At 41.6% G+C, this 20,749-nt stretch overlaps 1 protein-coding gene across 2 annotated transcripts in view; it reads left to right on the forward strand.

Annotated features, from left to right (window-relative positions):
* The window catches only part of PHKA2 (phosphorylase kinase regulatory subunit alpha 2), a 42,221-nt gene that overhangs the window by 20,822 nt on the left and 650 nt on the right, over positions 1–20,749 (forward strand). Inside the window, exons 16-31 of one of the 2 annotated variants that reach the window (XM_082498312.1) lie at positions 1,026–1,170; positions 1,667–1,745; positions 2,637–2,800; positions 3,404–3,577; positions 5,698–5,786; positions 6,933–7,066; positions 8,592–8,748; positions 10,200–10,279; positions 10,501–10,579; positions 10,704–10,833; positions 12,537–12,638; positions 13,267–13,385; positions 15,103–15,150; positions 17,003–17,170; positions 18,730–18,783; positions 20,159–20,359. In XM_082498312.1, the coding sequence (XP_082354438.1) occupies positions 1,026–1,170; positions 1,667–1,745; positions 2,637–2,800; positions 3,404–3,577; positions 5,698–5,786; positions 6,933–7,066; positions 8,592–8,748; positions 10,200–10,279; positions 10,501–10,579; positions 10,704–10,833; positions 12,537–12,638; positions 13,267–13,385; positions 15,103–15,150; positions 17,003–17,170; positions 18,730–18,783; positions 20,159–20,359 (1,923 nt within the window). The remainder of the gene's footprint in view (positions 1–1,025; positions 1,171–1,666; positions 1,746–2,636; positions 2,801–3,403; positions 3,578–5,697; positions 5,787–6,932; positions 7,067–8,591; positions 8,749–10,199; positions 10,280–10,500; positions 10,580–10,703; positions 10,834–12,536; positions 12,639–13,266; positions 13,386–15,102; positions 15,151–17,002; positions 17,171–18,729; positions 18,784–20,158; positions 20,360–20,749) is intronic. The other variant, XM_082498313.1, reaches the window with a different exon arrangement.

The following is a 20,749-nucleotide window of genomic DNA, read 5'->3' on the forward strand; positions in this document are numbered from 1 at the left end:
AACTAATTGTGAGTGGCTCAGGGATTGTTTTGGCTAGTTCCTCAGTTCTGTGAAGTAATTTCTCTGGACTTTGCCAGCTTGAATTTACGTGCTCTTTAACCTTTTTGTCCCGTATCCAGGCTGGAGTCCTGTTGGTTCATTAAAAGTAGTATTACAGGTCATAATTCACTACTTTTCTTCTGTCAGTAAAAACAGCATCAAATGTTTCAGCTTGTCTGTATCCTCTCATCCTACCTCCTTTCTTTCTTTATTGACAGACCTACAGCTTCTGTGTTTTCCTATTACTTCTGAAGTGTTTACAAGATGTTTTCTTCTTGACCGTTGTGTGTCTTACTAACATGTTTATTTTACATCCCAGCCTCCTTTTTCCATCCCTCCCCAAGGCTTCTGTGCTTCTTTAACTTTTGTCGTGGCCGCTTTGATGTACTTTCCATTGTTTGTTCAGCTTTTTTTTGTTTCCAAAAGTAGCCATCCTGAAGTAGCCATAATAGTCTCTTTGCTGTTGTTCTTGACTTTCCTCTGTAGTGGGAACAGTACACTCTTACCATTGTACATTTAATGTACCTTTTTGTCCACAGTAACTGCCAGCTTTTCTGTATTCTGCTTGACTTTCAGATTGTTCCCAAGAGACATACAGTTACTAGTTCCCAGTCCCCAGTGTGCGCTTAAGCCTATTTATTGTTTTTGTTGCTATTGTTAGTTTTTTGTTCCACTTTCAGAGTACTTCTGTATTCCAGATCGTAGGTTACTGTAATTCATTGGGAAGATTCTACTTCATGGGTGTGATTGTCTTTTCATTTCTATGGCTTGCTTCTTTCACAGTCGGCCTACAAGCGTAAGAAAATGGACTCTGCCCAAGTATGGTTTTTTTTCACAGCTGCAGGCCTCGTTAGGTTAATTCATGCAGTCTGTGTTGTGGTCACAAATAGCTCATATGGCTTTTGTGAATGATTTAAGGGAGGAAATGGAAAAAAATAAGGACAGCACTGACAGCTACTGATATGCCATATTTCTCTGTCCTCTAGTTTACTGACCAGCATCACTTCTATCTGGCTCTAGACAATCAGATGATTGTGGAGATGCTCAAGATAGAGCTGGCTTACCTCACTTCTTGTTGGAGGATGACAGGGAGACCAACGCTGACGTTTCCCATCACCCACACAATGCTTGGTAAACAATTTTCTCTGTTTCAAGCAGAGTAGATTGCTGCAGGGGAGTAGAATGGAAGTTGGTTTGAGAGGAGACAGGTGGCATGACATCTGAATTTTAACATCAAAAGTACAGTTTAACTTTCTCAAGTGCATGCTGAATTTGGATGACGTGGTAATATTTCATTTTGGTTTTATTCCCCCTTTATATCCTTGCATCTCCCCATCATCTCCATACTATTTCTGTTCAAAGAAGGGGTAGAAATCCCTTTGGAACTTGTCTTTAATGGATTGGTTTTGGTCTTGAGAAATCCCTTTGGAACTTGTCTTGGGCTTGTTTTTTTCTTTGCTTTCTTATTTGGGATTTTTTCAGTAAGCTAGTATTGATAGCTGTTGTGTGTTCTGGTTTAAATTTGTCTGATTTACTTTGTAGAGAACACCCAGTAATAGACTTTATATGGACATGATAATTTAAGAATGTGTTGGTAAGCTTCAACCCTTCCATTATTCTTTTGTAGTTGATGATGGTACTGACATTCACCCAGCAGTCCTTGCCACCATAAGAAAATTAGAGGATGGTTATTTTGGAGGTGCAAGGTAATGTTAGAACCCCCAGATGATTCTCTCCATAATTTTTTTTAATTAAATCCTATACAAGTCTCAATTTCGAGCTTGTGATAGTGCACAGACCTTGTACTGGAACTCTGCAGAGAGAGAAGTTTCAGGTTTAGTTATTATATGGCAATCAGATGGTTGCTAGACCTCAGATGCAATGGGAAAGATCTGTCTCCCAAGAGGTGTACCATCTCTGACTGCCCTTAATGGATAAGGAAAAATGAATGTCAAACCTTTGGAAATACAAACCTCAGTCTTGGCTAGCCTTCTGTTTCAAAGAAGTAGTTATCTTTCACAGTTACTGTACATGTTTTAAACATGGATTACATGTAGTACTTATAAGCTTATGTGTTCCATTCATCTACATATAAAAGCAATTTAATATGATGCCTCAGTATCTCCCTGTTCTCTTTCTGCTTGCCCTCTTTCAGTCAGTTTTTCCTCTGACAATCAGATGTTCTTTCTGTTTTTTAGCAGCACTGCAGTTCTGTGAAAAGATACTGCTGTTCATGGGAACTTCTCAGCCCCTGTTTCTCATGCATTATCCTTAGAGTTTAGGCCTTTGTTCAGGGTCTCTCTTCATATAAACATGCAACACCCTGCATAATTAGGTTTTGAGTTAGGTCTGTAGGTGTTAATGTAACACAGTTAAGTTCAATTAGTAGCTAGAGCTGTAAGTACCCAGGTGGATCTGCAACTGTTGTTTTGCATTTGTTTTTTTCAGTATCCATTATCTGATGCTTTGTAGTTACCAAAGGTGGATTTGACAGTAGGTCTCATAAATTTTGGAGGAGTTGTTTAAAGCTCAGTGGGCATTAATCAGTATCAAAATGGTGGATGTTAATGCTCTTTGGCATGCGTTCCTGTTTGCAGGGTGAAGATAGGCAAGCTATCAGAATTTCTTACCACCTCTTTTCATACGTATCTGAGCTTCCTGGATCCAGACTGTGACGTAAAACTATTTGATGACCCTAATGAAGGCCGTAATAGTCCTGACAGTGAATATGGAGGCTATCCAGCAGACTTCTGTGAAAAAGGTAGTGCTTTTTCCCTTCAATTTTTTTTTTTTTCTGTCAAGTTCTACCAGCAGAGCCTGGGTTTACCTATGATGCAGAAGCTGTTTTGTGCGCAGTTGATAGTCATTCTGGTTTCTCATGCATCAATCTGCAAACAGTACATGCATGACTTGATTTGGAGAAGGAGTTTGTGCGTATTCTTCCCACGTTTGTAGTATGGTGTCGACCAGTAACTACTGCACTAAAACTGAGTCTGAAGAGTCAGCAGATAGGGGAATGTGGGGTGTGGAAGAGGCTAGAGGGGGAAAAATATGGAGTGGAGTCATAGACAAGACTTTGTGTGGAAGAGCTGATCTGTGGACTACCAGCAAGATGATAAACCTTTTCCTCCCTTTCAAAGGGAAAAACAACTTGTTATTGTAACTGTTTTCGAAGTGTCAAAAACTGATTATGTTTTTTTTTCTTTCTAATTTCTTCAGCTTAAAAATCTGAATTATGATATTCTTGCATTTTTGTGTGCCCTTCTGTATAAGCAATAATAGAGTGGTGTGTTTGAAAAAGAAAGAACTGATAAATTATGGGTTTAGCTTTAATAAACCTTTTCTGTTGTGTATGTCACACTAGAAAGCCAGGATGAGCTGGATCAGTATATAAATGACATCCTGCAGAGTACAGCACTGAAGTCATACCTCCCTCCTACTTCAAAGACTGCTAATCAGCCACCTGTGTTCAGTGCAAACCATTCCACAAAAGAGATACTGTCAATAATGGCCAAGACAAAAGGCTTGGAGGTTCCAGGTATTTATCCCTATTATTTATTTAGTGATAATAATAGAAAAATCTGCTTCGGGTGGTAAAAGGTGTAACTTCCAGTATTTCAAAATTCTGCAATTTAAAAAGAGCTAGTGGCTCAAGTACATCGTAGGTATCACGAAATAAGAATGAGTCCAAAGTTGTTCCTGTAGTGTTCCCACAGTATCCCATGTCTTGGTGCATACCTAGATAACCTACTATGAACTGTAACATTTAATCAAAGTTTATGGTATGGAAACTGGGGCAGCTTCTTGGTTGGATAGAATTTTAGAATCGGAGTTGGTGAATTCATTTTTTTTTGTCTTTGTATAAACAAAGGCAGACAAATGTACTTTCTTATTTCAATAAAATTGTGGTAAAATGAAATGTTTCAATGCCAGAAAAACGTAAGTATGCACATGTACTTTCTAAATTTGTAAGAACAAATGGAGTAGAGAGGGAAGACAGTATTCATTATTGTGCTATATTTCTAATAGACTGATTGAAGGATTTACACTAATATAATGCTTTGACTGAATTTGTAAATAGATTCCAATGTATGCAGTGGTTTATATGTAGGTATGTAGTATTCAATGCCTTGGTTAAAGGAATGCTTCCCTCAACTGGTGTATATTCACTTTCAGGTTTTTTAGTAGTCTTTTCTCCCATCTTTCATATGCCGTATTGTCTGATCCTCTATTAAATTCAATATATGAAGTTAACATTAGCCTGCATTTACCATTATTACTTTTAATTATGATATCTTACAAGTTAGACCATTTTCTCTGCGTACTTCCTGTTAAAAAGTTTAAAGCACTTAGCAGGGGCAGGTTGTTGGGCTGTAGGATTTCAGAGGCGTGGGCTGTCATAAGAAGTGCCAGTTGAGCGTGTAGCACCTGGGCCTTTATGGAATCACGGAATCACAGAATTTTCAGAGTTGGAAGGGACCTCTAGAGATCACCTAGTCCAACTCCCCTGCTAAAGCAGGATTGCCCAGAGCACGTTACTCAGGACTGCATCCAGGCGGGTCTTGAAATTCTCCAGAGAAGGGGACTCCACAGCCTCCCTGGGCAGCCTGTGCCACTGCTCTGTCACCTGAACCATAAAGAAGTTTTTCCGTGTATTTGAACGGAACTTCCTATGTTCTAACTTGTGCCCATTGCCCCTCGTCCTGTCACTGGGAACCACTGAAAAGAGCCTGGCTCCATCCTCCTTCAACCCACCCTTTAGATACTTGTAAGTGTTAATACGGTCTCCCCTCAGCCTTCTCTTCTCCAGGCTAAAGAGTCCCAGCTCTCTCAGCCTTTCCTCATAAGGGAGATGCTCCAATCCCTTAATAATCTTAGTTGCCCTTCGCGGGACTCGCTCCAGCAGTTCCCTGTCCCTCTTGAACTGGGGAGCCCAAAACTGGACACAGTATTCCAGTTGTGGCCTCACCAGTGCAGAGTAGAGGGGGAGAATGACCTCCCTCGACCTACTGGCCACACTCTTCCCTATGCAGCCCAGGATTCCATTGGCCTTTTTGGCAACAAGGGCACACTGCTGGGCCATGGATAATTTACTGTCTACCACAACCCCCAGATCCTTCTCCTCTGAGCTACTTCCCAGCAGGTCCGCCCCTAACCTGTACTGGTGCCTAGCATTCTTCCTCCCCAGGTGCAGGACCTTGCACTTGCTTTTGTTGAACCTTATTAGGTTCTTCTTTGCCCAGCTCTCCAGCCTGTCCAGGTCACGCTGGATGGCAGCACGGCCCTCTGGGGTGTCAGCCACCCCACCCAGTTTGGTATCATCAGCAAACTTGCTGAGGATACACTCTGCCCCCTCATCCAGGTCATTAATGAATATATTGAACAAAATTGGTCCAAGTATTGACCCCTGGGGGACACCACTGGTTACAGCCTTTGACATGCTGATCTCAGAAACTCCTAGAGCAAGCCTGCAGGGAGATAAAGTTCAGCATGTGAGCTTGGCTCCGAGCTCCATGCTCAGAGCATTGCCTATATATTTTGGCCCTTAGAGGTATTTCTGTTATTTTTACCTAGTATAGTTGCTTCATGTAGGTGTTTTCAATTTTCATATTACTGAAGTGGACTTTTGCTTTTTTTCCTGTTGGCTTTGCTTTCCAGCTGTGTCTATGTCTCTTCCCACTAAAGTTTTGAACACGCACCGGAAATCTCTCAATCTTGTTGATAATCCCCATTTCTTTGAGACAAAGGTAAGTGTGGGAATTTTTATGCTGTTTGTGTTTTTAGGACCCAATACTGTGGCCTTTCCTGTGTTTCCCAGCCAAACCCTGTGCTCATTCTCATATTTCTTCACAGACAAGCCATTCCGCCTGAGGCACCAGATAGCTACTCCCTTGTTTTGGAACTGATTTATTTTTTGGCTCTGTGAGAGTTTTTCTTTTAACTAGACAGTATGAAATGGAATTTTTTTAATAGCATGTGCAAAAGAGAAAATAATATAATAGGTGATTATTTTAAAGGCCAAAGGTTAAATCATCATCTTTAGTCCTAACTGAACACACAAAGGGAAGGATGGGATGTCCATAACCTTTAGAGATGTTCTCCAAGAAATGCTACTTATAGTAATGTCTGGGCAGGAGGGAAGTGTGTGAAAGGACAGATGTCCTTAAGGTACCAGCCAAATCCCATTACAAGGCAAGAAAATGGGGTTGTGCTGGGCATCTGTTTTGTCCTAGTATATGTGACCAGCTGCTGAGAGTGGTTACACAGGTTGTATCCAGCCTCCTGAAGGATTATGCCCTACAGGCTCTGTCTGTAGAAATAGTATTTTAGAGTCATATAATTGCTGGATATCTTACTAAACAAAACTTCTCTTCATCCAAGAACTCAACTAATCAGATAATGCAATCCTGTGCTAACATGGTAGTTACATAAGGTTGGAAAATTTATGATGGCAACATCTGCATTCCTAAAGCACCACATATATACAGGTTAGAGATGGAACTTAAAAAGCTCTAAATGATTTCAACTAAAAAAAGGTAGTATCCCTCTGCATTTCTCTTTACAAGTAGCAGCAAGTGACAGGGAGAGCGTGGAAATAATTTGGTTTCTTTCTTTTACAAAATATTCTTTGTTTTGTCAAAAACAAATATTTCCTTGTTGATTGAACTGAAACTAGAGACAAAGTTTTATTCTGGCTGTTGTATTTCCTGGGGCTAGTCTGCTTTTCACGTCTGCAGTAATCTGGCAAGAACTATGTGATGTGTCTGTATTTCAAGTGCAGAGTTGTGTTGCTTGGCTGTTATATTTTTTAGTGGGAAGTTGCAGTTTGAATTTGATCTGCTGCTTTTTTCAAGATCATTTCTTTGATTTTTTTCATCTGTCTTTATTATCAGGACTGTGAAAATGCTTTGCACTTACCTAAAGATGCTCATGGTGATTTGGATTGCAGGCGGCTTGTTGAGCAGCTAAAGGAATGTCCAACGCTCCATGATCAAGCAGATATCTTGTATATCTTGCATATACTAAAGTGAGTTAATTGACTGTAAACTTCAGCGTGTTTATAATTGGTCACAACTGTCTGATTATTCTTGTGCAAAGGCTTTCCACTGCTTAGGATTGTGTTTTGAGGGGAGAGGTTGAAATATTTTGTGCTTTACTGGGGATATTTTCAGTTTGCTTGACTACAGAAATAAATGGATACAAAATATACTTGTGCAAATTTCAGTTGATTTGCACACAATTGTGAATTCCTACAGGCTTGAAGACTCGCAAATGAAATGCACAAATCCTTCCATGAATGACAACACACCTTGCTATATTTGTGACACTCTGTTAATCACACTAAATCTTTGTGAACTTTTTATACACAAGAAGGGAAGTGGAGGGTAACTTCATCTTCTCATTTTCTAACTAAAAGCAAAATGCAGTTTTAATGAGTAGTCACTACTTTTTCTTCTCACCCCTCTGCATGACTAAGTGCATCCTTGGCTCAAACCAGGACACTCACTTCGGCACGTTCTTGGAAATTATCTGACACAAGCTGTTTGGGTTAGTAAACAGCTGCTTATTAAATAGGTTTGATGGGAAGAAAATGCAAATACAAACCAACAGAATCATCTTCTGGAGTGTTTTATTGGGCTTTTTTCATTGTGCAAGAGAACACTGCTGGAACCTGGCAGAAAGTTAGCTTTAGGCGCAAAGACAAGCATGTGTTAATCACAGATTGTCTTCCTTGCTGCTACAAAGATTGTATTTGTGTTTATTTTAGTCTTTGTCCTGTGAGGACCTCTTCTTTGATCTTGTTTTTCCAAGCAAAACGTTTACCAGCCTCTCTTAAAGAGCAAAGGAAATCCTGAAAAAATACCATTTTGTTATTTATCTACATGTAACACCCTTAATTTCCTGTTCTGGACTTGTTTCACTGCGGGAGTTTGTGTTGGACAGGCAGGTGGGCTTCTGGTGGACTCTGTCCCTCTAATGGGCATTGAGAGGTCATTCTGTCATGAAAAAGGTCTCTTCAAAACATTGTCAACAAGAAGCCGTAATGCAGTGAGTTTCAAAACCAGGAGGGGAACAGAAATCTCCTTTGCTTTTTCAGTAATGGCACAAGCAGCTTGGAAGCTTAGTTAATAGCTAAGAAAGAGGCAGGGCGAAAAACTTGTAGCGCCCCTCCGAGACATCTGAAAAATGAGTGCAGTCTTCGCAGTAATGAAGACATTGCTGCATTCTGCTCTGAAAATGGATCATTCCTCCAGCAAACTGTCTGCGTGTGTGCTTGATTTAAAACCTAGTGGGAAATCCTTTGGGTGGTTGCTTTGAAGTCACAGGCTCATGCTTAAGTGAGTGCTCAGGTTAATATGAAAGTTCCTGGTATCAAGAGGTTTTGTCTATATATGACCGATCTCTGGTTAGCGCCCATGTGTCCTTTGTACTTCTTAAGTCTGTCACCAAAATGATCAATTTGATCCAAATCAGGCTGCTCGCTGTGTGATAAGGTCAAGCAGTGTAGTATTTTATCTGAGGAAAATTACCTTCCCTCTTTTTTCTGGCAGAGGTGCTGACTGGGACACAGAGCTGGATGGACAGTACGGCATCACTGTTCATTGCCTCCTCAACGAGCTCTACAGAAAGGCAGGCCTTAATCAGGAGTGGGGCTTGATCCGTTATATTTCCGGTATACTCAAAAAGAGAGTGGAAGTCCTGGCTGAGGTATGAAATATAAATACTGCTGGTTCAGTTTCCTGCCAGAAATAAAACTACCAGTTTGCCAGTGGGGCTTATGTTTGCTGCCTTCTGTTCTTACGTCATGTGCAAATGTCGGTTACTTTTCTGATCTAAAATCTTATTACAACATCTTTACCTTTCGTCTGTACTGCGACCTGTGCTAATGTTGGCATAGGCTGAGAATGTCACGCTGTAAGCGATTGTGAAGGCTTCGTTTCATCTCTGTTAATCAGAGAAGCTTAATTACACGCTTTGAAAGTTGTAGTTGTCATTGCTAATTGTCTATTTCTGTTGTGATAGCATGAACGCTTTTGCAGCAGCAGTATGTCATGGTGCTAGAAATGATGCTAAAACATGACCTGATGACACCTGTCCCATTGGGCAGACAGTCTGCCGTGGGAGTGTATGTGGATGTACAGAGGCATTAATATATCTGCGAGTATTTAATGGTAACAAGAAAGGCCCATTGTAAGGGTACAGATTTGATTTTGAACATTATGAAAATGTTTCATCTCAAATACTCCAAAGTATTTGTTTAATTTTCTACTTACACCTGCATATTTCTGTAGAGCTTTCTTTAATTCCTGGCCATTTTCAAAGCTTTGACTGTCACACCTAGGATACCCTATTTTGGTGACAGTCATATCTGAAGGAAGCAATTTCTGATAATTTCCCTGCATGATAACTCATTAAGCCCAACCTTTTGCATCCTCAAGACATGATGGACAAGCAGTACAGACATGCTCACAGAAAGCTGTGTATGTTAAATTGCAAAGAATCTGGAAACGAATTGGAGAGGAAGAGAGTAGAGATGATCTGGTTTCTTCCTCATTAAGGGAGGGAAAATAGACTTAAAAATCAGAGGGACATTGCTCTGTGAGGTCTTTGATTCAGGATGCTAAAACAGGTAAGCTGAACACCGATTTTTGGAGGTCGATGTAAAAGAGTAAAACACTGGAGGAAGCACCAATTTCAGAATGTATCAGGGTGGCTAATTCGGGAATGTGATGCAATATGTTCTGTGTTTTGGGTTTTTTTCGAGAGATTTATTTAAGATAGATTGTAGCAGTACACCAAGTTTTTCATTGAGTCAAAATATTTATTGTCTTAAGTAAAGAATAAACGTTTATCTTATGATAAAGGATAAAGTCTTTTATTGATCTGCCAGCCTCTCTGGAATCCCTAATCATTATGTTGGTGATTTCACAGAGCGGGGAAGCAGGCTTCCAGCCTGGGCAGACTCTCATAGCCCTGTTGACCTCAGGTGATCTTTGGCAACTCATTAACAGCATTTTGCTGAATCTGTGTCTGGTGATTAGTAGAAATGCCTGCACTTAGAAGTTGCTAAAGAAATGCTTCATTTTTGAGAATTAAAAGCTGTATCACTTCCACATGACTGAGAGAAATGTCTCTTGCTTTCTGTCGCATTTTGGTAGGCATGCACAGACCTTCTGTCACACCACAAGCAACTTACAGTGGGCCTGCCACCAGAACCCCGCGAGAAAATCATTACCACGTAAGTTGAAGCTCTGCTTCTGTTACAGCAGCAGCCTGCCCTTCAGCTTCTCGTTTTAAAACTAATTCCTCACCTTCGGAAGGAATTGCCGCCACCCAGGCAGAATCGTAGGCCCCCTCAGTGGTGCAAAGATACTTCTGGGTGACTTGGTTGTGGTGTTTGTTCAAGAAATTAATAGCAGGTACCTGAATCACTGCTAATTGTGGTTTGCCTTCTTGCAGCCCACTGCCACCTGAGGAGCTCACAGATCTTATTTATGAAGCGAGCGGCCAAGATATCAGTATTGCAGTCCTGACACAGGTATGCAGCACGTGTAAAAAGGGTTCTTCCAGCTGTGCCCAGTGTGGCACCAGTGTTTCTCTGTGACTGGGGGAGCCAAGGTGACCCACTCTGAATGGGTGCCCTTATGGATTTGTCCTTACAGGAAATAATTATGTACTTGGCGATGTATGTCCGGTCACAGCCTAGTCTTTTCATGGAGATGCTCAGGCTCCGCATTGGTCTGATAATTCAGGTGATGGCCACTGAGCTGGCTCGGAGTCTGAAATGCTCAGGTAAGAGCAATTTTATCACAAGGGTACTTACGGCGTTATTTCTGCTTCACCTCGGTGGTTGATTTTTTCATTTATATATGTTAAATCTCCTTATTAACTTCCTCATTCATCATGCAGTTACAAACTTTGAAAATAACTTCTCTTTTTGACTTAATGAAAGATTCCTGCCCACTCCCCCATCCCCCAGTTATTCAAACTGAAGTGGATATTAAATACTTAAATCCCCTGACTTACAAGTGTTTCAAGTTCAGGTTGTCAAATTGCACATGTGTGTGTATTTAGGGACCCAATGCCACTAATGTCAATGTGAATTAGGACCCTAGCTATCATCTGAATATTTGAGTCTTAATTCATAATTGTGGTAGTTTTTATTCAAAGTAACTTCTGATCTTCTTCATTTTATGTGTAAACCTTCTCCGTATTCTCTGGAATATGCTTAGTTGAAAAATATTTGCTGTTTAGATTTGTTATAGAGGTACGTTATTTTGCCAGGAGGTCAGTAAAAAAACGCTTACAGGACCCCAAGATGTTGCACATAAATAACATACATAACAGTAAAACAGGAATTAAGTAACAAACAAGTGGTGCAAGGCAAAAATATTTTAAAACTTCTTTTGGAAGAGAAAAGGGAAACCGGAGGAATCATGACTGAAGAGAGATCTTAAAAATCATTGAAGAATTTTCTACATCAGTGGAATTGAAAGGGGTCGGAAGTCTTAAGAAGGAGCAGTCATGAAAAGTAATCAAGTTAATGTGACAAATATATAGTCAAATGCTGACACTTAGGAGCATGATCTGGGCCGTATTTTTGTGGCTTAGCTCTTGTTACCATTTCTAATGCCCTAGCACACCCTAAAGCGGATAACTTTGTGGAAGTGCATTTTCTGGTCCCCCTGGGTTTTCTCCCTCCCGGAGTGAAGTGGGGGTCCCTGGTAGTTGGTTAGATGGAGCCCACCTTGGATGCTGCTGCTCTCTGACTCACTTGAGTGGCTGCCACTGGGGAGTGGCATGTTTCTACCTTGTGAGAAGTTGGCAAAAGGAACCAGCTAATTTTCTGGGATAATTCTGTTCCTGTGTGAAGAGTGCACAGAAAGCCCTGTTTCCCCCAAAGCCGTAGCTGAATAGCAGAAACTGCTTTATTCACAGAGCAAAGCCTCTCTTTCCTGGGGTCCCTTTTGTTATTACTTAGCCTTAAACAGCAGCTGCTCTGTACTCTGCCCTCAGCTTTGGGGCTGCCTTTTCCTATGGGAGATTTGCATTTTCTCTCACTTAAAAGCATGATCCTTCAATTGAATAAAACACAAGCCTTCCACGTGTGTGCGTTTCTTTATGGGATACCTCTGGCTCTGTAATTTAGATCTGCATGTCATCTGCTGTTGGAGATGGCTGTAATGCCATTTCCAAGACATCTTGCTCTACAAAGGAGCAACTGCTTTCTCATCATCAGCTTCAGTGAGATTTCACACAAGGTGCACCATACTGTTCACTAATGCAAATAGAGTTTTTTCCATGCAGCGTTTGTTGTTTAGTCTTGAAATGTATTTTCTTTGAAATGTGAATCTGTGTATTTATTTTTTTAAAGGAAACGCTAGCCACAAGGGAAGTGTGACTGAACTTCATTCAATCAGCAGTTCACCTAGGAAAACAACCTATAAAGCAACCTATAGGGATGTTTATCTTTTTTTTTGTTATGTTTTAACTAGGTGAAGAGGCTTCAGAGAGTTTGATGAACCTAAGTCCCTTTGATATGAAAAATCTCCTACACCATATTCTCAGTGGAAAAGAGTTTGGTGTGGAAAGAAGCTGTAAGTTGTCCACTTGGGTAACTGCGTATGTATATGTTAAGTGAGAACTATAAATACAAAATTAGACTGTCTCTCGTGGCATGTAAAATAGAGGTATAAGTGATGTATTAATCATGGGTGGCCAGTACCTGTGTATACCTGCAGTGGAATAAACAAAACACATGTGATGGAAGCTGTCCTGCACTGAAATAAGGGTGCATCAAGTTTTCAGTGACATGAAAGCAAACTTCTATAATGAAGAAATTTTTTGTGACCAGAATGAAGACCATAAAAAGGGTATATCTCACCTGCCTTCAAGGAGCATGTCTGTGATGTCAGGTATTCCCAACTGGCACTTCAGCTGTCTCTGTTTCATTCTTAAGCCCTCACAGACACATTGCAACTCTGATGTCTTTTGACGCTAGGATTGCTCAGTCTTCTGGAAAATTAGGTCCCAATATCTGAGAATGGATCTAGGCCCCTGACTTGATGCAATCAGGTTTGAACTATTGACATGGTTTGAAAGGATGCTGTCAGCAAGAGCATTGTACGCTTGTGAAAGGATATGCTTTTATCTTAAATTCTAGATAAAAATTCATCTGTTTTTCTACCCCCTAGAATTTTAAAAATGTTCATTTGCTTCTTTTAGTGCGACCTGTAGATTCCTCTTCTTCTAGCCCTGCAATTTCTATTCATGAAATGGGGCATTCTGGAGCAACCAAAACAGAAAGAAGTGGTATTACTAAATTGAAGAGTGAATTGAAGCAGGTGAGGGGTTTCTGTCAATGCTCATCAGAAAATGCAGCTGTTCTGGTACTGTGTTATGTTAAATTTTTGTGTGTTAATTTTAGGAGACCATTTTTAATGCCAGACAGATTCTCAGTAAATGACATGTTTCCAAAGACCCATTGATTTAAAGCTGATCACTAAATAGAAAGCAGTAAAGGGATGATTCCTACACAAATGTCCTTACTCCTTTGTTCTTGTTTCACGTGTTGAATATAGAAGAGCTTGAACACACTCTAATGCATTCATGGCATCAACTTTAAAACAGCTTTTTAATCATCTTTAGCTAAGGAAAGGCCAGATGTACAAAGTGAAGCTTTCATGCAAACAGTGTTCATTTTTATACTCTGCACAAGTTGCTAATGTTATCCACATGCCTTTTGGAAAAGATATGCTTGGAAAAGAAATCTTGTTTTTTTTTTTTTCTTCCTGTTGTGTTTCTTCAGTAATGGAGGATGATTACTTTTAGAATATATATATTTGTCCTGTATATTAAAGTACACAACAAATGAGCATATGGAGAGATTCAGAAAATACCTCCAAAATGTTATGAATGAATGTGACTGATAGTTTTATTATATGGTTTTGATTTCTCTTTTTTTAATGTTTCTATTAGTAATTTTCTTTTGCTGTAGATAAATAGGAAGGTAGTCATCAATTACTCCCAGTAATACTGCGGATGTCTGATTCCAGGGCCTTTCCAGGAAGGAAGAGGTACTAGGCACTAGGTGGCAGCATTTTTTTGTTTTAAAATACAGAGGGTAGGCTTGAGCTGAAACCCTTGGACTTATGTTGAGGTTGGAAAGGGGCTTCCTGCATTGTTTTTGCATTAGATGGAAACCTGGTATTTGGCTCAGAGGAGGAGTTGGCTGGTTTTATATTTGTTCCCGCACCTTTCCACTGATGTTGCTTACTGCCGCATCTCACTGCGTTCCCTGAATAATTCACTACTGATTTAAAGTCATTTTGACAGAGGGGAATCATCTTCGTGTTACAAAGAACATTTCAAGTACTTGCGCTAACATCTGTTTGCACCAGAGCTCAGGTGCTGAGCGACTGCAGCTGTCTCGTTTGCTGCTGTTGTTTCTTGAGTCTGAACATCAAGCCTTTGCCTGGGTCTGAACCATTAGCACTTAATTAGGAGGCATGGCTTGGGGTGGACAGTTACGGAAAAATGCTGTAAGTCTGAGGTGCTGCATCCACATTTCAGCAAAAATTTTGCCTTGCAGCTGTTTGTTTAGCACTGCCCACCCAGTTGGCAGCCTGCAGACTTTCTGCAGCAAGATGACCTTCTTGTCCAAAGAGAAGCTGCTGACATTGCGATGAATGGAGAATGGAAGGGGAGCAGCTTGGGGTTATTTTCCCCAGCCCCGAGTCACAGGGAAGCTTTTGCATGCATCTTAAACTGCAGTGGTTTGTGTTGACCATGCTTGGAGCTTTTGGCTGCACCACCACCAAGGAGGCTCCTGGCACGGCAGGTTCTGCCTTGTGGTGGCCGTGGCAATCGGCAGCAGCTGCCTTGAAGTCAGCTGAGGTGCAGCACTGCAAGAGCCCAGGGGCTGTCGCAGTTTTCCCCTGAGTACCCGAGCTTATTCCACGTTTCTTACCATTGCACGGACCTGAGTTACTTAGCCTTGTTTGCATCCTGTTCTGTCATGGCTGTCTGTATGATGTGTTGGTGTCTGTTTTTGTTTTGTAGTTCTCTCATGAGGGCCACTCCATGTCCAGCAGCATGTTCGCTTCCACGGTAAAACACCGTCTGCAGCTCTGCACCTGCTCTTCACCCTGTGTGTGTGCCTGTGGCTCTTAGCTCTAGACACTTCCCAGCAGCTTCTCCTGCATAAAAGTTGTTTCCAAACCCTACCTCTTTGTTTCGTTCATCTTCGTTGGAAACCAATTCTCATTAGTAGTCTTTTAATAGAAGTTGAGTCTTGCATTTAGATCCACTTAGTTCTTCTGCAGTTGTAGCAGATAAAGCACTACAGCAGATTTAGCTACTTGATAGTGGATTACGTTACAGGCGTCATCAGTATTTAAAAGTAATGAAACATTGATAAATGCTGACAGTCTATGGACATTAATGAACCCAGAACAGCTTCAGGTTGCTGAGATGGGGTTTATGGGCATGGGTGTCTCCTCATGCAGTCATCTTCTTTCAAGGCAGAAAACTGTAGCTCTTCTTAAGCTCTTGCTGTTAAGATGGACGATAATTGTTTAAATATTTTACCAAGAGAAGCCTCAAGAATTTAAAGTAAGCCTGAGGCTCCAAATCTATCCAGAAAGCTTGCAGCTACACGTGCACTTTAAACTGGCAGTTGTGATTCGTGGTTCTCCACATCTGCAGGCTTGCTGTTGATGGCACATTTCCCAAGTGTCCTAAGTACACAGCTGCAGAGCACCGCTAGTCCTGTGGCCTGGCCTGACGACTGACAGGTTGCTGTTGCCTCTCTCTTCCCACACACCAGTGCAGAAAGGCAGGCTTCAGCTGCGTGTTTGATTCAAGTGCGCAGAATTGTTCAGTGAGTTCTTTGCTTCTCTGAACCAGCTGAGTAGCCAGCTTAATTATTGTATGCAGTTGGATTCCTCTGCTTTGGCACCCACCCTCCTGCTGACCTCCTGCATCCCCTAGTTCTGCTCAGCCAGGTGGAGGAAGTTCTGTCTGTTGCCAGTGTGCAGTGGAAAGGAATAGTATGCATCAAGCCATCAAGGGAACACCACCTGTGCCTTACTGACACCAATAGGAGTGAATATGGACTTTGTTTGCATTTTTTGATCTTTTTGCAGAGCTTGGCGGTGTAGAGCCTATCCTTTGCAAACATACAGTGTTCATTCCTATTTCCCACCTTCCCCAGTACTTTGCTCAGGCAATTTCCTACTTAGAGATGATGGATTGTGATGTGGCTGTCAGTGAAGTCCTTTCTGGGCTGAAAGTAGTTATGTGTGCAAAAAGGAACGAGGAAACAAAAGAGCACGGTCTCTGGGAGTGCAAAGAGTATGCAGACTGTATGTGTGGAAATGGGAACAAGAATTTGGTGGTAGTGTCACAACTTTGAAGATTATTTGCTGCCAAATTTAATCTCCAAGTCTGGTAGAGTAAAATAATAGAGCAATAGTGACAATAAGGGAAACAAGACTGATACTTACAGAGAGGCAGGCGTGATGATTATGTGACCACATGAAGTCAATTTTTAATCTGCTTACTTTAATGGAGCTTTTCGCATGGAGGACCTCTCTGGCTGGACTCAAGGAACCTTTGGTTCCCCCCATCTTGCACACCAGTGGCACTGCCCTGGCAGCCAGCTCATGCTTGTTAAAATAGTCAGGCCTTGTGTTGAACCGAGCAGCGAAGTTTACTGGGTTATGCCTTGTTGAACTGCTTGCATGTTTTGTTGAGAAATGATTGAAGTACCACTGGAGAAGTGAAGCTGCTTGTGACGGGGAGAGAAGGGGATCAGTCCTGCACCGTCATCTTGTATGACATCATGGCCCATATTTTTCCCCTGGTTCTGAGGTAGCATTGTAACAGAATGATGTATTCACCAGGAGTAGCACTTGGGGTGGTAGAAAGCAACTAACCGAGGCTTTAATGTTTCTTACAGAGGGGCAGTACTCCATCATCTCCCACTAGTACTTCTCCTACTGGCTCCAATGGAGACACAAGCTGGGGTGACCGAAAAGGGCAGTGGCTGCGCAGAAGGAGGCTTGATGGTGCTATTAACAGGGTTCCCATTGGCTTTTATGAGAAAGTGTGGAAAATCCTCCAGAAGGTAAGTTGACAGCCGTGGAGGGCAGGGAGCAAGCAAGCTCTACGGTGACTTGGGGAGGTGGTGGTCCAGAAGCAGCGTGTTGCCGGGAGCTGAAGTTGGGCTTCAGCTGGAAGACCGGTGGAAACTAGAATCATTAGTAGGAGTATGTCCCTTGAACATAAAGGGCTCCATTAACACAAGTTCACATGTTTGCTTGAAAGTATGTTTTTCTCTGAAACCACCGATGCTGAATTTCACCTGAAAGATTCTGTTCCACTGCTGTCTGTTTTGCATCGCCCATGGCCTAATGCAAGTTGTGGTCAGTGCCGCTGAGGGTGCAGTGCAGTTTGTGCACTGCAGTTCAGAAAGGCTGGGAGAACTGAAGTAGGAAACTGCACTGACTCTTCCAAAATGTCTTGAGATCTCTTGCTGGCTCTTCTGAACTGCATGGAATTCCTAACATTTTTTTGTTTGTTTTAAAGTGAAAAATAAGTCCTTGCCAACACCTTGGATATCAGGGGTGTAGAAATGTGTTGAAGCAGCTCTCCAGGAAGGAGTAGAGGGGAATTATGAATTTTTACTCATTTCAGAGTGATTATGCACCTGCTTCTCTGCTTTGCTGGATGAAAGCCAGCATTCAGTACCTTGCAGCACTGAGCTGTTTGTGCCTACACAGTTGGGAAAAATTTGCATCACCAGTCCTTCTAAAATCACTTATGCTGAAGCTGTTAGTGTTGATGTCAGCCAAGATGAGTCATATATGGCTATTTACTAATGGGATCTTTGAGTAGAGTGAGCATCAGTTTTGTCCTGACCTAATATAATAGCTTGGAGTATTGGAATGGGTTTCTGGGTATTAAAATCAATTGTACTTATTTAAGTTGTCTTTAGTATTTCATTCTTAAAGTCTCTTTGGACTATTCATAAAAGCTCTCTCTTCTGCTTGGTGTGGTTTTATACCTCAGGTAGCCTGATGTGTCATTCCTTAGCCTTCCTTCCCACCATTTGGGTTTTGTCACTCTTTTCTTTTATACCACTTGGTATTTCTAACACTACCTTTCCCCCACTGTTGGTGGCCCATGTCCAAGCACCACAACATGTCGACATCCTTGAGTTGTGGTGCCCTGGATATAAATCACTTAACTAAATGTTGTTTTAGTGAAAATGAAAAATAAAGGTCCTGACTTTCGTGGTCTCTTGCTGTGTTTTTGTATTATCTTTTATTTCTACATCCTTTCCCGGAGAATGTTCTCACTGATTTGTTTTCCTCCTTTGTGTGCTGCTTGCTGCCGTGGCTCTCTAAGTACTTTCCTCCCCTTCAGTCTCTGGACTGGAACACAGCTCTCTACGTGTCATGTCAGGCAATTTATGACATTTGCCAGATTACATAATAACTTTCTCAGCAAAGGTGAAATAATATTTTTAATAGGTTTTGTTATTGTTGTTTGGGTTTTTTTGTGGATTTTTGCATGTTTTTCTTTTAAACTGAGGCTTGTTACATATTGGCTGGTATCAGAAAACACTCGATTTACTTGCAAGAACTGCAATGTCTGTTCATTGTCAAAATGTTGTTGTTTCAGTGCCATGGTCTGTCCATTGATGGATACGTCCTTCCTTCCTCAACCACCAGAGAGGTACAGTAAAATGCAAACATTTTTCTAGCCCCATGACTGAATGTTTGGTTTGACAGCGTAAGATGCAGTGGGGCTGCTGTTGCAGATCCTTGGTTTTAAGAAGGTTAGAAGATCTGGACCTTCCCTCCAGCACTTGTGCCAGCTTCTCCGGGGCTGTGCAGATGAGTTTCCGCCAGGCAGGCCTGGAGGTGGGTTTGTGGCAGGTCTTCCCCTTTGACGAGCCTGCCCTCTGTGCGCCTTCACTGATGCCATGTGCCTATGGAACAGAGCTTGGAAGAGAATGGGTGATGGCAGTCCTTCAGGTAGGGTGAGGAGAAAGCACAGCCTTGTCTGATTTATTCAAACATGTTGCTTGCCACTTATTTTTTTTAATATGCAGCAACAGGAGCCAGTGTATTTTGGCATCACAGTCTCAAAAGTAAATACCAATTAAGGATGATTGTTTCTAACCAAAGCTTTGACACTTTAAATCCATAACCTTTCCTTACATTTTTTTTGTCCTTAGTTGGGTTGCCACTCTATCTTAAGGCACTCTGGTAAGTTTTGAATTCACATCTATAAAACAAACTCTTGCGAACAGTAATCCATCAGTGCAAGAGAGGTTCTTGTGTGCCTGAGACTGTTTTCCTGTCTGGTTCCTTCAGATTTGTCCTTGGCTTCCTTCTCTTCTGAGGGATGGTGGTAGCAGCTGAAGGAGAGGAGCTGGAATTTTCTGCCAAATTTAAACCTTTTTTTTTTTTTCAGAATGGAGAGCTTTATTTATTCCTATTGTGTAGATAAATAGGCTTATATTTTTAGCCTGTCAGACCTAGACAGTATCTAATTTTGCTGTTTAAAGGAATCAAACGAAATAAGCACAAACCTCCTAAGGCAGCAGCCTTTCACATAACATCCATAGAGCTATGCCAGTGCAAGTTAGGCTGCTCTACAAACAGTATAGCTGTCTCTGTGTGGGAAAGCATTCATTCTGAGCAGGGGGTTATTTTTAAAACTCGACAATAATTTTGGCTTTGCAACTAACCTGCAATGCCAGAAAGATACTTACAAGGCAGTGTGTGTGAGACTGTACCACGAGGAGCAAAGAGTTAATTTGCCAGCTAAGAATCATCAGCAGTCCGGTATGTAACTCAAATGTGCGTGTGATGGGTTGCAGGGCTGGAGCAGTCTTCTGGAAGTTGCATAACTGTTTGCAGGATCAGGGCCGAGCAACACAAAAAGTTTCTGTAAGTGCTAAAGCCGCACAAACATTTTGTTCGCTTCAGTCAGCCTACCCCCGTGTGCAGAGAGGAGCATATGTTCAAGTGCTTGTAGGATGTGGGGAACTAGTCTTTTGGATTTGTCAGTTTTTCTTCCCATTTCTCCTCAAACTTGCCAGATGACCCCGTGCGAAATCAAGTTTGCTGTGCACGTGGAGTCGGTGCTGAACCACGTACCCCAGCCCGAGTACAGGCAGCTCTTGGTGGAAGCTATTCTCGTGCTCACATTCCTCTCCGACATCGAGGTGAACAGCATTGGGGGCATCATCCACGTGGATCGAATCGTGCACATGGCCAATGACCTGTTTCTGCAGGAGCTGGTGAGTTCAAAGGGCAGTGGTGGAAAGCCTCTGTGTTTGAAAATTGTCCCCTGCCCCTTTGTTAATACGTGGCATGAGCTAGATTTTTTTTTTTTTCCTTATGCTTTCCCCTGCAAAGACAGACCAAGTCACTTAAGTATCTTCTGGAAATATATTTGGAAAACTAATTTAAGAATTGTGGGAGATTTAAAGGGAATAAAATTGTAGTGGCTAACAAGCTCTGAAGTAAGTGGGTAGGTTGAAGTGAAGTTTTCCTTCACTAAAGCATTAGAATTACCAATATTTGAGTAATCCCACACCCCCACCCCAAAGGACAAAAATCTGTGAAGTTATATGTTCCTCATTTACTTACACTGATCCAACTAAGTCATGTGGGTCCTATAATAATCC

This window comes from Vanellus vanellus (genome assembly GCF_965231255.1).
Source record: "Vanellus vanellus genome assembly, chromosome: 1".
In the NCBI taxonomy this organism is placed as follows: Eukaryota; Metazoa; Chordata; class Aves; order Charadriiformes; family Charadriidae; genus Vanellus; species Vanellus vanellus.